At 37.8% G+C, this 17,127-nt stretch overlaps 1 protein-coding gene and 1 non-coding gene across 2 annotated transcripts in view; one reads left to right on the top strand and one right to left on the bottom strand.

Moving 5' to 3' along the window:
• Positions 1-6,515, top strand: part of Tafa4 (TAFA chemokine like family member 4) — a 191,178-nt gene extending 184,663 nt beyond the window's left edge. Inside the window, exon 5 of the mRNA XM_012951341.2 lies at positions 6,369-6,515. Coding sequence (XP_012806795.2) covers positions 6,369-6,515 — 147 coding nt within the window. The remainder of the gene's footprint in view (positions 1-6,368) is intronic.
• A 10,131-nt stretch (positions 6,516-16,646) lies between these two features.
• LOC123455388 lies at positions 16,647-16,753 on the bottom strand. Its single transcript, XR_006633877.1, has one exon. It is a non-coding gene; the product is annotated as a U6 spliceosomal RNA (small nuclear RNA).
• Positions 16,754-17,127: the final 374 nt, after the last annotated feature.

A 17,127-nucleotide genomic window follows, 5' to 3' on the forward strand; every position in this document is an offset into this window, starting at 1 on the left:
GTCAAAATGAGAAAAATTACCTGATGCTGTCATAGGCTGTTTTAATCACTGTCCCCCTGACTTACTCCTGGAGAGGGCAAGGAGCTTGGAAACAGGCTGAGTCTGACTTTCCCAAGGAAAAAGTACATGGCCGAAAGAAATCCAGTACACACTGTGATTTGGTACTGTAGGCATCTGGGCTAAAGTCAGGCACAGTAAGGAAGACAAGAACTTGCATGGTTTTGGAGGCTGTGAGTTCACTTCTGCCTCAACAGACTGGTCTGGAAAGCTCCTTCCCCGTTTGTCACTTCATTCATCTTTCTGGTTCAAAGACAGCTGTAAGCTTCTCTTTTCCCTTCTGTCACAGTTAATACAAAACGAGATCAAAAGTGGAAGACCCTTCAGACTAAGGGGAGAGCCAGGAAAACAGAGCTTTGCAGTATCAAAATAAGTATAAACGTAGATAGATGGAACTACTTAAAAAATAAAAAACTTCATCCATAGCAAAACCACACGTATACACAAAGCTTTAAGCAAAAGATGAATACTTCAATGGAAAAGAGAACAAAAGGTATTGATAATGTATAAAAGAAGCAATATAAAATCCTAAACATTTGCAATCTTTGAGGAGTAGCTGAGATTAAGTAAAATAGTCATTTATATACCCACATTTTCAATAATAAAAAGCAAGATCTTTAACAAGAATTGCAGGAATATAGTATAGGAATATAGGAATACAGTATATTGCACATGAAGCTTTAATAATGTAATAATTCCTAAGATTTCTATTTGTAGGAATTAATCTTAAGAAGAATAAAAACCACTGAATTGTTCATAAGAACAAAAAAATTTTTTTTAATTTATTTATTTGCGAGTGACAGACACAGAGAGAAAGACAGATAGAGGGAGAGAGAGAATGGGCGCGCCAGGGCTTCCAGCCTCTGCAAACGAACTCCAGATGCATGTGCCCCCTTGTGCATCTGGCTAACGTGGGACCTGGGGAACCAAGCCTTGAACCGGGGTCCTTAGGCTTCACAGGCAAGCGCTTAACCGCTAAGCCATCTCTCCAGCCCAAGAACAAAAATTTTTTAAATCCTAAATAGCCACTTCAAGGGGAATGAGTATAATTCCCGTTCTGGGTAAAGTTTAGTCTACCTTTCTCCTTTTGCTAATCAACTACAACACAACACAACACCACAAAACAAATGATTGGTTCAAGCACATAAATAACCTAGTTGGGGACTCTGAAAGGCAGGGAAAAGATAGATTGCTTAGGGATCTAAGGCTCCAGGAGTCTTCTGAGACTGAGATCCTGGGCTTGTTTGCTGGCTAGTTTGGGTGAGTGAGTAATCTGCAACCAAGCAATGACACAAGATACAGAAAAACTGTCTTTTCTTGGTCAAAAGACTAGGGAAAGTATAACTCAGCCTCACAGAAACCTTGAATGAATCCTGTCTATTGTGAGGTAAACATCATGAAAAGAGTCTGTCCCCAACCCTATTCAGTGGATACCACAGTGGTGAATTCTATGGGTGGAATAATTTCTTCAGAATCCTTATTCCCTAGTGTTAAAGTGGTCTACCCCCTCTCTATGAACCTGTGAGGCCTGTGATTCACTGTGACTTCTACTTCTGTCTTACAGTAACAAGGATACGTACCCATCCTTTCTAGATAGAACTTATTTTTTGTGCAGGACTCCTTACTCCAGTCATGAAAATATTGCCCTGTTGTTGGAGCCTATGGGCAGAATTGTGCGTCTCTACTCTTTGCAGGGAGAAACTGACACCCTCTTCTCCCTTGCCGCCGTAAGCACAACACCCCTAACAGTCTCTAGTGAGGAGACGATGCTGGACTCCGGCTGTCTATACAACACACAAGTGGGGGAAAATTAGACTAGCTCTGTCAAGGCTTTAGGAAGTCAAACTGATTTATGAACTGTGACCTGCAAGCGTCAGCTACACATTGTCTAAATAGAAGATTTAAATATGAATTGGTCTGATAACATCACATTCAAAATGTCTAGGACGTGGTTTGAACTGACTCATTTATCAGGAAACAGGCCAAGCCCAACTCAGAAAATTTAGACCTAAAAATTATTTTTTAAATTAGTTTTGTACTCAGTGAATACAGTCAAGTTGGTACCATCGTTAGCCTCCTTCCTGTCCTCCCCCCTCCCACTGGCCCCTCTATGTTGGGGTATATGGGTCATGCATTGTGGGGTTAGTCCTCAGTTATGGGTAGGAAGAAATGTCCCTGTGTATCATGACCCAATGTATGGCTCTGACATTCTTTCCACCCCCTCCTACACAAATTTCCCTGAGCCATGTTGGGTTCATTTTAGGCCTGCTTTAGTGATAAGTTCTTGGGAGCCTCTGTGTCTCTGGATATATGATTTGGTAGGAGTTGATTGTTCTCTGTGTCGATCTCCTTCACCCTTGTATCAGGTTCGCCAAGAAAGCAGCACACTTGCTTGTTAGTCTTAGTTTCAGCTGGGGTACTATTGAGGTATGATGGGTGGTTCTTTCCTTAGGATCTGCATCTATCTAAAAAAGAGAAGCAGATTCTCCAATGGAGAGTACAGTTACCACCAGAAAAATGGGATAACCATTATTTTTTTTTAGAGAGAATTTAATAGGTGTAGGCCCTCTTGTAGCCCATGATTGGTGGTAGCTTGGTAATGGAAAGTGGGCACATTTTTAATCTGGTTCTGACTTGTTTCCCATCTCTAACTATGGTTCCGCTCCACTGAGTGGATCAGTTAGCCAAATCAAGAGCAGTTGGTTTCCTACCATGGCTGTGTGCTACTATTAACATGTGTGAGCATCATGACAGGTTATTTGCTGTTAAGTAGATTAGACCATGAGTTGCTTGGACAGATATTGATCATTTTCCCCCAGTTGCCCATGTAGCACCTTCTGGCACTACACACGCTGACTGTCTGAGGACTGACTATCTTCCAGCTTCCAGCCATGTCATGACATGTTACGTGTCAACTGCATATGGTGTCTTCAGCAGTAGGGTCTTACTACTAACCTTTGGTGGGTCATCAAGTACTCTGACAGAAATCTGTCATTTTTTAGGAAACCTTGTAGGTCTCTCTGATCAAAAGCTTGTTGTGGACGATAGCCACCTGCTGGTACTGGGAATTACAGAGACCTAAAAATTATTGAAAGAATAAATCTTGGGCTGGAGAGATGGCTTGGCAGTTAAGCTGCTTGCCTATAAAACCTAACAACCTGGGTATGATTTTCCACTACCCATGTGAAGCGAGATGTAGAAAGTAGTAGCACACGCATCTGGGGTTTGTTGGCAGCCACTGGAGGCCTTGGTGCCCATTCTCTCTCTCTCTCTCTCTCCCTCTCTTTGCTTACAAATAAGTAAATAAAAATAAAATTAGAAAATAGAATAAAGCCTCATTGGATGAGTTTATTAGGAGAAATGATATGAGATAGGAAACAGTCAGTACTTTAGCAGAACAGTAGGAATTATCTAATCAATTACAGAGAGAAAATGGACAAATAAAACGGGCTGAAACTGTGAGACAATGACAAAATATCTAACCCTTAGGTCCTCTGAGTTCTGTAAGGAGAGGGAAGAGTGAAGAAGATTTTGAAAATAAAATTTTACAAGTTGAAAAAGGTGACTGCCAACTTGCCAAATTTAGCAAAAGACATACTTAACATTTCAAACCAGTGGCTTTAACTGCTGAGCTATCTCCCAGCAACGTATTTAACATTTCAAAAGTATGTCTATGAATTTTAATTATTTCTCTGAGATAAATATGCAGAACTACACTATGGATTTGTATGGTAATTGTATGTTTAACTTTGTAAGAAAACCTGCCAACCATCTCTGGAACTGCTATACCACTTCACGTTACTACAGGCCATTTACAAGACATCCTGTTGCTTGCATCCTTGCTAGAATCTATAATCTATTATTTACACAGCCATGTTCTAGACTGTAGTCACAAACACTGAATTGATGAACACTGAATCCAGGCTCCTAGAAAAAATATGAGGCTGGATTTGAGACCAGCGCTGGTCATAACACTTTCATCAACTAATAAATATATAACCTTGTCTAATCTGTGTTTCTATTTGAAACACTTTACTTAATGTATTGTTATTGATTCATTAATAGTGAACTCATAGCTAGCAACAATGCTAATTATCTAAACAAGCCAATTCTAAGCCACCCACCTCTACTGCCTCATTCCTGAGGAAATCTTTTTTTTAGACTTAAATTTTTTTACTAATTAGTTTTGTACTCAGTGAATATAATCAAGTTGGTACCATTGTTAGGCTGATCCATGTCCTAACCCCTCCCCCTGACCCCTCCTTGTTGAGGTATATGGCTCATGCATTATGGAGTTAGCCCACAGTTATGGATAGGAGAAATGTCTCTGCATATCATGACCCAACAGGTAGCTTTGAGTTTATTTATTTGAGAGAGAGAGAGGGGGGGGGGAAAGAGAGAGAGAGAGAGAGAGAGAGAGAGAGAGAGAGAGGGAAAAAGGGAGAGAGAGAGAGAGAGAGGGAAACACAGAAATAGGCAAGTAGAGCGAAAGAGAGAATGGGCGCACAAGGGCCTCTAGCCACTGCAAACGAACTCCAGACGCATGCACCCCCTTGTGCATCTGGCTTACGTGGGTCCTGGGGAGTTAACCCTGGGTCTTTGGCTTTGCAGGCAAGCACCTTAACCATTAAGCCATCTCTCCAGTCCTCCTGAGAAAATCTTGATGAGTCTGTGGTTGGGGTTTTCTCTCATTCCTACATATACTTCCTGATCAAAATGCCTACACCTTTTACCATGGCCCTGTGATGTGAGGCACTACCCTCTTCTCTTGGGAAATCTAAGTGAAATATTCTTCTTTCAATGACATTGCCCTCCCTCTTACATTAGTGAGGCACCTCCATACATGACAATCTGTTTGGTAGCAATGAGACAGGCTAATTTGCTTCTTTATAGAGATAGATTCACCAGTACGTTTAACTTCCAAAGAGACTTTATTTAGTGCTCTTGAGATCTAACTGACTATCCTAACTCAGAGCAGGGAGGGCAGGGAGAAATGACATAATGTTGTACTATCAAATATATTCTGAAAGTATCCTTAATTTTTTGCCAATGAAGAGTTCACATGTCAGAATGTTTGGAGACTTATATAGCTATGAGAACACACCTTTCACTTTTCCTCTGCTCTCCACAATTCAAGTCCTATATTATTTTCATTGTCACTGAGCAGAAATCCTGGACAACAGAAGGGAACTAATATTAACTGAGCACTCATTGTGTGTGAAGCATAGTGGAGTATTTCACTAGTGTTTTCCAGATAAAAGAGTTGGGCTTCAGACAAATTGCAAAGCCATTCTAAAGATTCACAAATCTGGACCCAGTTGGGATTCAGATCTTTTGACATGCTCCTATCCTTTCCTCTCATATTTGCAATTTGAGAGGAAATATTAGTAAATGCTAATAGGAATCACAAGCCATTCTCCAAATCTTAAAGCTTAAGAAAAAAGAAAAAAAAAACAGAGATAAAGAAAACTTCATCAGGGTGGCAGTAGGGAAAATTAGAAAGAGGTTTAGAGTTTAATACTGTCATAAAATCCTTAATTGCATAAGAAGGTCCAGAACTGGGAATATGTGTTCTTATAAAGCAAATAGATTTAAATGAGACCATCTTAAGTAAAAAATTGATAAGACCCTAAATGATTAAAGCAGTGAGTCATTATGTAAACTATCATCATGAGGACTGCTAGAATGAGGAAGGATGTGTCTTAAAGTTGAATGGAGTACTGTTTCTCTTGCCAAAATGCTGTTTCAGCAGAAAATAGAAGCAAGCAGGATGCTATCAGGTACATCAGGATGTTTTTCAGGAATAAAAGAATGACCAAGCCAAGAAAATGGAAATGTTTTATTTTTGCAGCTATGTGAGTAAAGGCACACTGTTTTCTGATCTGACTGCCAAACATGATTTTCTTGGTTAATTTAAAACTAAAGAAAGAGCCAGGGGCTGGAAAGATGGCTTAGCAGTTAAGTGCTTGCCTGTGAAGCCTAAGGACCCTGGTTCAAGGCTCAATTCCCCAGGACCCACGTAAACCAGATGTACAAGGTGGCACATGCATCTGGAGTTCATTTGCAGTGGCTGGAGGCCTTGGCATGCCCATTCTCTCTCTCCTTCTCTCTGCCTCTTTCGCTGTCTGTCTGTCTGTCCCTCCAAAATAAAGAAATAAAAATAAACGTTTTTTTTTTTTTCTTAAAAAGAAAGAGCCAGAGAAAGGATCTCTTAAGACTGGACCCCTACTCCATGTAATATCTTCCATATTTCTGAAGGAGACTTGAAGCCATACATATGTTTTTAGTAAATGTTTTACATTCTTTCACAGTATTTCTCTATGGATGGATTATTCTCCTCTCAAGATCTGCAAAGGTCTCCAGGTCAGAAAGACAGTGAGTACTGTGTTATCCAGACCAGTATCAAATCAGTTTTAATGACTGTGTTTGAAGCACAGTATAGATATGAGGACAAATGATAAAGCCAACCATTACTTTGTAGCATCCCTATGTATTTCTGAAGTGCATGTTGAGATTTACTGAGTCAAAGAAAAGTCTTTGTTGGGGGGTGTGCCTAATGATATAACTAGACATTGGATCAGTTATATTGGCTTAGTTTAAGCATAGTTTTCATTTCTCTGGGTCAAATGCCCAGGACTACAATCATTTCTCTCTCTTCCCCTTGCTTCTCCTATGTATAGTTCTCCTTCTCTCTGGCTCACTCCTTCTGTTCCCTTTGCCTTTTTTCCCTGTCTCCCTCTCTCTCCACTCCTCCTTGCATCTTTGCTCTCCCTCTTTTATCTACCTGTTTCCCCCACCTGGATTTTTTCTACTCTGGACCATTTCATGTGCCACTAGCAATGCCCATGTAGTATGGTTTCTTTACATTGTCTCAAAGACTTTGTAAATGTTTGTTTCTAAGTCCTGAGACTTCCATATTTAGTCTAGATATATAAATCTTGAAAATGTTTTAAAATGTTATATCATAGATTGTTGTCTTTTTTTAACAGGAAGTTTGATATTTTGATGTGGTCCCAGTTGTCTTTCTTTGCTACATCATGTTTTTTTTTTTTTTTTTTTTTTTTGGTGATGCTTAATGACTTTCAGGAAGACTTAGGACTTGAACTTTCCCCACTATAAATTTTACAGTTTTACATTTAAATCCATATGTGAAGTATAAATTGAGATTCATATTTATTTTTGCCTATGGATGTCCAGCCGCTTTAGTACCATCTGTTAAAAAGACTGTTTTCCTTCCACTGAACTGCTTTTGCTCCATGGCCAAAAATTAATCTGCAATTTGAGTGCCAGTATACTTCTTAGTCCTATTTTCTGCTTCATTTATGTGCCTTTACCAAGAAGTCTTGACATTTTATTTTATTTATTTTATGAGAGAGAGAGAGAAAGAGAGAGAGGGAATGGAAACACAGGGTCTCTAGTCACTGCAAACAAACACCAGATGCATGTGCCATCTTGTGCATTTGGATAACACAGGCCCTGGGGAAAGGAACCTGGGTCCTTAGGCTTAGCAGGCAAGTACCTTAACTACTAAGCCATCTTTCTTTCTTCTTTTCTTAATTTAAGAATTATTTTTATTTTAGATTTTTACCTTTCCAAATGAAGTTTGAATAGTTTTACCTATATTGAGAAATGTATTGCTAGAGGTTTTATAGGAATTGTTTAAACTTGCATATTAATTGTGGACTCAATCTTTATTAATGTACTTCCTTTCTATGAACATGATCTATCTTTCCATTTATTTAGAACTTCTTTGAACATATTATTATGCAGTTTTTAGCATACAAATACTATATGTTTGGATAGTTTTAAACTTAAGTCATGCTTTGGAGGTGATTCTAAATAGTATTTTTTCTTTTCTTTTTTGTTTTTTTGAGGTAGGGTTTCACTCTAGTCCAGGTTGACCTGGAATTCACTGTGGAGTCTCAGGGTGGCCTTGAACTCACGGCGATCCTCCTACCTCTGCCTCCTGAGTGCTGGGATTAAAGGTGTACGCCACCATGCCCAGCTCTAAATGGGATTTTAAAAATGTTTTCTATGTGCTCATTTCTCTATAGAAAAATATAATTGATTTTTACATGGGAATCTTATATCTTAAGTCCTTATTGAACTCTAAGTTGTAGGGGTTTGCTTTTGCTTTTTTATAAAATCCTTGGGATTTTCTACATAAACATTATGTTACCTGAAAAAGGGGAACATTTTCTTCTCTTCCTGTGTTCTTTTTCTTTCCTGGTGCTGTTAACATTTGCAGAACCATGCTGAATAAGAGTGGTGCAATCAGTCAGTTTTCCTTCCTCCTTAAAGGAATGCCCTTGGCCATTCTTCACTGAATATTAAGTTAGCTGCAGGTTAATGGTTATTGTCGTCCTTTAGCATGCTGAGGATGCTAACCCTTACTTCTCTTATTCTGAGACATAACACTTGCCAAAAATCATTTGGCTATAAGACATTTAAGTGCAGTCTCTTTTATTCATGATTTCAGTAGTTTGGGTTTTATTTTTATCTTGGTCAGTCTAGGTAAAGATTTCTTAATATTGATCTTTAAAAAGAGTCAACCTAATCTTATCATTTCTTATAATTTTGTTGATTTTATTTTTTATCTTTATTTTATTTGTAGCCATGAATATTTTGTTCCTTCTGTATGTTGAAAATAGTTTGTATCTTATTGTTCTTTAAAAAAATGTATTTACTTATTTATTCATGAGGTAAGAAAGGAGGGAAAGAAGGAAGGAGAGAGAGAAAGAATATGAATGGGTAAATCAGGGCCACTAGCCACTGCAAACAAACTCCAGATGCATGTGCCATTTTGAGCTTTGGGCTTTATGTGGATAGTTGAGAATCAAGCCCAGGTTGTCAGGCTTTTCAAGCAATCACCTTTAACCACTGCACTACCTCTCCAGCTCTGTGTTTTATTGTTCTTATTAATAGCCTAAGATTATATAGTAACCATATGTTTATATTATTCATTTGAGATCTTTCTTTTTTATTTTTTACAATTTTACATATTTATCTATTTATTTATTTGAGAGAGAGAGAGAGAGAGAGAGAGAGAGAGAGAGAGAGAGAGAGAGAGCGCATTGGCATGCCAGGACCTCTAGCCACTACAAAGGAACTCCAGATGCATGTGTCACCTTGTACATCTGGCTTATATGGGCACTGGGGAATCAGACCTGGATCCTTAGGCTTCACAGGCAAGTGATATAACTGCTAAGCTATCTCTCTCCAGCCCAAGAGAGTTTTCTTTTCTTTTCTTTTTTTTTTAAACACAGATATTTAGAGCTAAAATAGTCCCTAAACTTTTCCTGAAGGTACTGAAATAGTTTAGTCTCAGGAGTATTTCTATGGTGTGTTTTTTCCCTCACTGATCTTAAAATATTTCTCTAATTTACTTGGTGATATGACCTGATCTTTTGACATTTGTTTACAGTCCAAACATATTTAAATTCCCTATACTTTCTTCTGTTAATACTTTCTAATTTCATTTCACGTGGTTAGGGAAATGCATATGACTATAGTTCTTTTCAAATTCTTTAAGACTTATTTTTATCTCCCAACACATGGTCTTCACTGGAGAATCCTCCCTGTTCACTTTAGATGAATTTGTTGTCTGCTGTTGCTGGATAGAGTATTCTATAAATGTCTGTTAGATTAGCTGGCTCATAGTGTTGCTTCAATCTTTAAGTACTTTATGTCTAGTTGTTCTATCATTAACAGTAGGAAATTAGTCTTCAGCTATCCTCTAAGTTTATCAATTTATGCTGCATGTATTTTCATACTGTATAAGGTAAGTATACTTGGTCCCTTCTTGAGAAACTTTTTACCTAAACTGAGTTGCAAACTTTCTACCTTTCTACCTTGATTATTTTGTGTCTTAAATATCAGTATAGCAATATTACAAATAAATTTGTAATTAATTTTCTTTCAAAAGGTAATTTAACAATTAATATTTTACACAGGGTTCAGAAAGCTTTTTATGTATAGGGCCAAATAATAAATATTTAGGATATGTGGACCATGTAGTCTCACTTAAAGTATTCAGTCTCATAATTGCATGGAAATTGCACAGATAATATGCAGATGAATGAGAATGGGAACAATACAGTAAAACTTTAAAAAGTAGACAATGGGCTGGGCTCCACCACTGTGATTTAACAGGGTGGTTTATCAATATTATCCCCTATGCTCCTGTAGGATGTTCCCTTTGTATGATTTCAGTAAGTAATTTGATCTTATGAACTTTGCTAGTATTTTAGGGATTCTAACCTATCAACTCATGATTAATTTATTTGAAAGAAACAATTTTCCTTATTTAATGCCTTTTTTTTGTAAGTGTGAAAATTATTCATGCATTTTCTTTACTAGCTATGTCTGTGTTACAGGAAACTTAAATATTGACATTTGACATATAATGAATTCAAGGCAACATAATATCCTCATCCTAAACTAAAATGATACAATGGATGGAGTCAAATGAGTTATATCTGTGCTCAGAGTAAGTCCCTGCAATAAGAGATTATCCTAAGATCTGTCACATTTGGCTATAATGCCTGATACTCGGGGATGGAAGATATTTGGCAAAAAGAAAACAGATTCAAGCTAGGTGTGGTGGCACATGCCTCTAATACCAGCATTCGGGAGGCAGAGGTAGGAGGATCAATGTGAGTTCGAGGCCACCCTAAAACTCCAGAGGGAATTCCAGATTAGCCTGGGCCAGAGTGAGACCCTACCTTGAAAAACAAAACAAAACAACAACAACAAAACAAAAAAGATTCAAGAATGTTCCTGAGATTTCAGAGCAGGACAATGGTGCCATTCCAACTACACATGTGACAAGATTGAGCTAATGGTTTACTAGCTGTTCAATGATATGGAGCACTCTGTGGCAGAGACTAAATGAATAAAGTAAAGGAATGACAGATTGCTCAGGAAAGTTCTGTTATGAGACAGGTTAGAGCTGCACGAATATCTTCACACCCTCAGAGGAAATGAGAGACAAGGATGCAAGGTATTTATCACTATATTATTATCCCATGGTACCTTTCTTCCAAGAGCCTTGAATTGCTGCCACATTCTTCCTCTGAGGGGAAGTGGAGGAGGAGGTTATCTCAGTTTAACAGACTCAGAAATGATGGCCTACAGCAGCTTAGTGACACACTGGTAAGCTTATTTGCTTCAGCTCTGGAGCTCCTCTTGGGGACAGCTTCCTACACTGCCTGCCTTCAGCTGTGTACTAGCAACAAGTATTTATTGGATTTGGCCATGTCTGCTAAGGAGGATAGAAAGATAATAGCAGCTACTGGTAGGTGCAGGCTTATCCCTTACCAGTCACTATTCTGAGGCCTGTTGTTTCATTCATTCCTTTCATTCATTGCTCACAAATTGTGCTGGGGTGGGTGACAAAGATGAGCTCCATTTTGAAGACGAAGAGACTGAAGCTGTGGGTGGTTAGGGACTTAACCACTCTGAACACTTTCCTTTGTGACGTCAAGCTTCTCTTAAATGCTCTCTGCAGGTCTCCAGCCAAAGCAACTGTTCTAGTCTGCCTGGTAGCTTTGTTTTGTACTAAAACATAGTGCTATTCTGGCTTACTGGCCAGTGTGTTGTGATTCCTACCAGCCTAAACTTGGCTGAAAGCTGAAGAGGTAACTAAATTCAATTGACCCCACATGGTAGCTGGCTTGTCATGACATACACTAATGGCCTAGTTCTTTCGTGCTCCTTCTGCTCCCATCTCCTTCCTCCCATTAACTCCACCAGGGCAAAAAGCATGTACATTTTGTTTCCTGTTAAATATCTAGAATTCTTAATGGGGTTGGTGTGTAACTCACTGGTGCTACTGTCTAAAATTTTTGTTTCTTCTCCTAGGATATCAGAATAGGACTATTCTACTGGACTTTCAGAAGCTACATATGGGCATGTGGTTTGCTTTGGTCTATGAAACAAGACAGTAGAAATGTGCAGAAATCAGTACATAAGCGTCCATGCTACTTTCTCCCTGCCGTAGTGTCAATAACAGCTCTTTCCAGTACATATTAGTTACTTGAAGCTGAATTAATTAAGATTAAAAATAAAAATTGTTCCTCAGCCAGTCACATTAGTTACATTTCAAGTGCTCACTTACCACTGTGACTGGGTACCACTGTGGACTATGCAGAAATTGACAATTTCCTGTGTTGCAGAGAGACCTATGCTTAGAGCTGCTGTAGATGTTAAGGCTGTATGTTTCAGAGTGAGAATTGTATAGAACACAGTCATTAGCCCAACTCAAATAGTGTGTTATATGTCTGAAACATTCTATGCTATCACCTGTAATGTAACAGGCTTATTATTGCAGCAAAAATCAGCTTATTCTGACTGATATAGTTGACTTGAATAAGTGCTAAATTACTTAATTACTCAATATCATTCAGAAGTGATTTTCTCATCTTAGTTTTAATATTTATTTGTATGCAAACAAATAGGAACAAATGTGGGTAAAATCTAAAAGCTAAAATGGTGACCAAGGGAAGATAAAAACAGATGAGAAGGAAGGGGCTTAAGGAAGGGCAGAAGGATAAATATGGCATGTAAACAGAGAGGAGAGGTGGGGATGCCAGGCAGATAGGGGGCTAGCAGGGAGGAGAATCAAATAAAACAAAATATTTTAAAATGCCATAATTATACCTAAAACACTGTGTGCTAATTAAAAATAAAATAAGTAAAGAATACTTTCCTTAATGTGCTTTAATGATCAGTCTATTTAGAAGGCAATTATTCTTAAAAGAAGCCACAGATATTATAGATAAAGTTGCTAGTAGAGAATATCTCTAATTTTATACATCTGTAAGCATCAAGTCTAGTTCTTGGCATGTAGTAGGCATTCAGCAACATTTCTTTTTTTTTTTTAAATAATTATTTATTTGTTTATTTACTTATGAGGGAGAGAGAGGGAGGGAGGGAGGAAGAGAATGGGCATGCCAGGGCCTTAAACCACTGTAAATGAACTCCAGATGCATGTGCCCCCTTGTGCAGCTGGCTTACATGGATCCTGGGGAATCGAACCTGTGTCCTTTGGTTTTGCAGACAAGCTGCTAAGCTGTCTCTCCAGCCACTAAGGACTCATTTTCGACTCCCCAGCAACATTTCTTAACAAGAATGCATAAATAAAAGCAGAGTATTTTGAAATCCCAAGAAAGGACAATGATTGCTGCTTCCTTGCTAGATTCCTTTCTCAAATTCCTTGTTTGAGTTCTAATGAAAGTCATTTCCACAAAAATGATGTAACAAAATGATATAAACACCAGGAGATCATTGAGCAAGATCCACTGAAGTATTCTCATAGGGAAATCCCCACTGTTAATGGTTTATGCCTGTTGATGCTGTTAGTATGGATGCCTATTATTGTCTAATGCTTTATTTACATGTGAGATTATTATCTAACATACAATTTATTATGTTAAACTTAAAAAATTTATTGGGAACTTTTAATATATGAACATACTACAAATTTGTTGTTTTTCCCTCTAGTTACCCTTGTATGTTTTGTTTCTTCCACCCCTCGCCCCTCTGAGGGCCTGCTTTAATGAGATACCAGTAGTTCTTATTAGGGGAAAAGGTCTTATAATTTATTGTCCAAGAGCTTGGGACTATTCAATGAGCCATTTACCCTAAGGACATGAAGGGCAGAGCAAGCACGAGTTTATCTTCCCAGGTGCTAGTTTGAGAGATGTTTGTTTATGTATTTATTTATTTAGGGGAGAGAGAGTAAGAGAAACAAACACACACACAGAGGGAGGGTGAGTGAATTGGCATGCCAGGGCCTCTAGCCACTACAAACAAACTCTAGATGCATGTATCACCTTATACATCTGGCTTTATGTGGGTACTAGGGAATCGAACTTGGGTCCTTAGGCTTTGCAGGCAAGTGCCCTAAAAGCTGAGCCATCTCTCCAGCCAAGAGATGTTTTAAAAATGGACTCCTGAATGTTCTTCAGTCCCATCCTTTAAGCTTAAACTTGATAAACCATAATCTTTAAGAGAAAGCATGGGAGGATATAATTCAATATTCTTAGCATATTTCTAGTGTTATAATTATTTCATGGATGAGAGAGCCATTATCAGATAGGATCCAGATATGTGAAAATTATTCATTTCAGCCAAGCAACCCAGTCCTGTTATAGTTTTTGATGAAAATGAAAACTTACCAAGTTTTATTCCTTCAACTATGATCACTTTCATGGGCAATTGATATCAGCTAGTCCCATTGTGTTTCTAATTCTAGGGCTTATAATAATATTTTTTGGAGCCAAACATGACATAATGCTAGAACTCCTGGAGCTAGAGAAGATGATAAAGTGTTTTAGACACAGCAGGTACTCTGTAAAGTCCTTTATTAAAAAGACTGGCCATACACATGCTCAGAGTGTGATGAATTGTGCAGAAATTAAGACTGACATGCTATGAATTTACAGTGTTAAATTTTTGCTCCTAATTAAAGTAATGGGAATGGCCTCCAAACAGAATCTGGCTTAACCTGGACAAGAATGATTGCATTCCTTAGCACCCTGTGTTCTCACTATGAGAATGCTTGAATTAAACTACCAACTGACAGCAAAGAGTAAGTAAGTGATATGATTTAATTAAAAGCCTCTCTTTTCTGTTCTACCTTGACTTTTATTTCCAACATGAAATGTGGACCTTTCTTTTTACTTTTTTTAAATGTGTGATTAAAGTTGGTAACATAGCTGTGAGTAAACTCTCCCAATAGCCGCAGTGGCCAAATTATAGCCATCAGAAGGGCTTAGGACATAAATCCAATGGTGATAGTATATGTGGTAGCAGTCACTAAGAAAATCTCAAGTATTTTCAGCTAACAACTTAATGATATCTGGGAAACATATTAGAGGACTTGACTTCTTTTGCATGCCCCTTCTTATACAGAGGGAAATCCAAATATATGTTTCTGAAATTATGGTACCAACTCAGAAAGATATATACTATTAAAGCATTTGGAAGAGAAGGGTTGGGTAGTAATGAACACCAGAAGTGGAACACATATGGAACAGAGTTATACAGAAATAATATCTTCAAAATAGCATAGATTATGCAGTTAAACAAATCTACTTGTCTCAGATGTTTGCTTGTTTCATAGTTCTCAATTAGGTCTTTCCCACACTGGTACATATAGGGACATCTGAATGTCTCCATTATCAAACACCTTTACAGTCCCCATATCATAAACTAGAACATGAATAGGATACATGCGCTACTGTCTTCTCCCACCAGTAGATTTAACTCCTCATTCTTAGGTCATTACACCAGTACTTCTTAACAACAAATCATTTACCCTTTTTTTTTTTTTTTTTTTTTTTTTTTTTTTTTTTTTTTTCTATTAGGTTGATGTAAGAGCTGAACAGCTCCATGACTTCTTGCCTGAGGATCTTGGCCAAGTTCTATAACTATGTCCTTTCTGCAAAAGGTGATACATATAACATCTAGCCTCAAAAAATTTCCTGAAGATAAAATGAAGTTACATATGAATGCCTCACATATAGGGTGCATTGACTAAATGTTTGCTATGAATATTTACCATTTTACAATTGTGGTCATTGAGCTGAGATCTGAAACAGGTTGAGCCTGTTAAAACTACATTTGCTGAATTCGGAAATTGGTAATAAAGTATAAAGACATAAGGAGATAGCCATTTCAGGAAGACGAAGAAAGACCCCATTTTTATTCTTACATTTCTCAACAGTTTGTGAGTTAGGATAAGTAATGTTAGAGAGAGGGTACAACAATGGTAGGAAAGAAAAGGTGTAAAAATAAGCAAGAAATTATAATAGAGGGAAATTTCAGAATGCATAAGACAAGAAGCAATAGGGTGCGTAAGTCTAAAATATTCTTAGCTTCCTTCAAACTGGCTAGTTTAATAACAAGTCTACTTAGACCTTAGGTTCCTGCCTAGTCATTTTTAGAATCTTCTTCAAATTCTTTCCTACCATTTTGATTTTAATTGTGTGATGAGCTACATATAAAAATTTCATCTACCCTTTAGTTTTTTCATATTGCCATATGAATTCATACTCCAAGGATGGCAAATGATCTCCATTTACTGGTTATAGCTACTTGCATTCGTAGATTTAAAAAATTTCCAAGTCTATGATTAGATTCTGCAAGAAAGAGTAACTCATATTCTATCTTCCTCAAGCATGGGAATGAGGAGCAGAGGTCTGAATATCCTGTATTACTGTCCCTCTCATGGCCTTTTCCACTGGCATCATTGCCTTAGATGCTTATGAATGCCACCTTTCCTTGAGTGCACTCTTGGGCAAGAACATTTCATTTCCAACTAAGACATCTTGAGGAATTCAGAACAAAAGTCTTTTCTTTCTTTCATCAATAGTTCCACATGAACATTACATGCTGTGAATACTTGGGAATTATATATTGAGTGACTGACATTAGGGACAGAAATTAAGGTGTTAGAGTGAACAATGGGAGGATTCAGGACATTTTTTGCTTTTCTACTAGAGATTTTAGCTTATAAACACACACAATGCAAAAATCTCATCAGCTCCTATGGTATTCCTAAAGAACCTTTCCTTTTTAAAATTTTAAATATGGGATGCTTCACAAATTTGCATGTCATCCCTGTGCAGGGGCCATGCTAATTTTCTTTGTATTGTTCCAATTTTAGTATATGTGCTGCTGAAGTAAGTACAAGAAACATTTTTTAAAGGAATTCATGCATTTCCATGCATATAAAGGAAGACATGTCTGGCACAGTTTGTAGACATTAGTCTCTGAAACACAGAATGACTCAGTTTGTATAGTTCAGCATCATTTTCTCCTGTAAAACATTAGGAATGGCAGGATAGGAACAGCAGACCTTTTGAAAGAAAACACACATCTACTCATCTCCACAGGAGCTATATTGAAAAGGGTGTTCAAAGCCTAGGCTTGGAAAACATCATAGCTTGCTTAGAAAGTGAATGACTACTCGCTGTGACACCATTCAGCAGGCCCTGCTTCCCGTCACTGTTCTCCCTGGGTCCATGAAGAAGCCACAAAGAGCACATGTGGCAGGGTATGCTG

Source organism: Jaculus jaculus, chromosome 16 (assembly GCF_020740685.1).
Source record: "Jaculus jaculus isolate mJacJac1 chromosome 16, mJacJac1.mat.Y.cur, whole genome shotgun sequence".
Classification (NCBI taxonomy): domain Eukaryota; kingdom Metazoa; phylum Chordata; class Mammalia; order Rodentia; family Dipodidae; genus Jaculus; species Jaculus jaculus.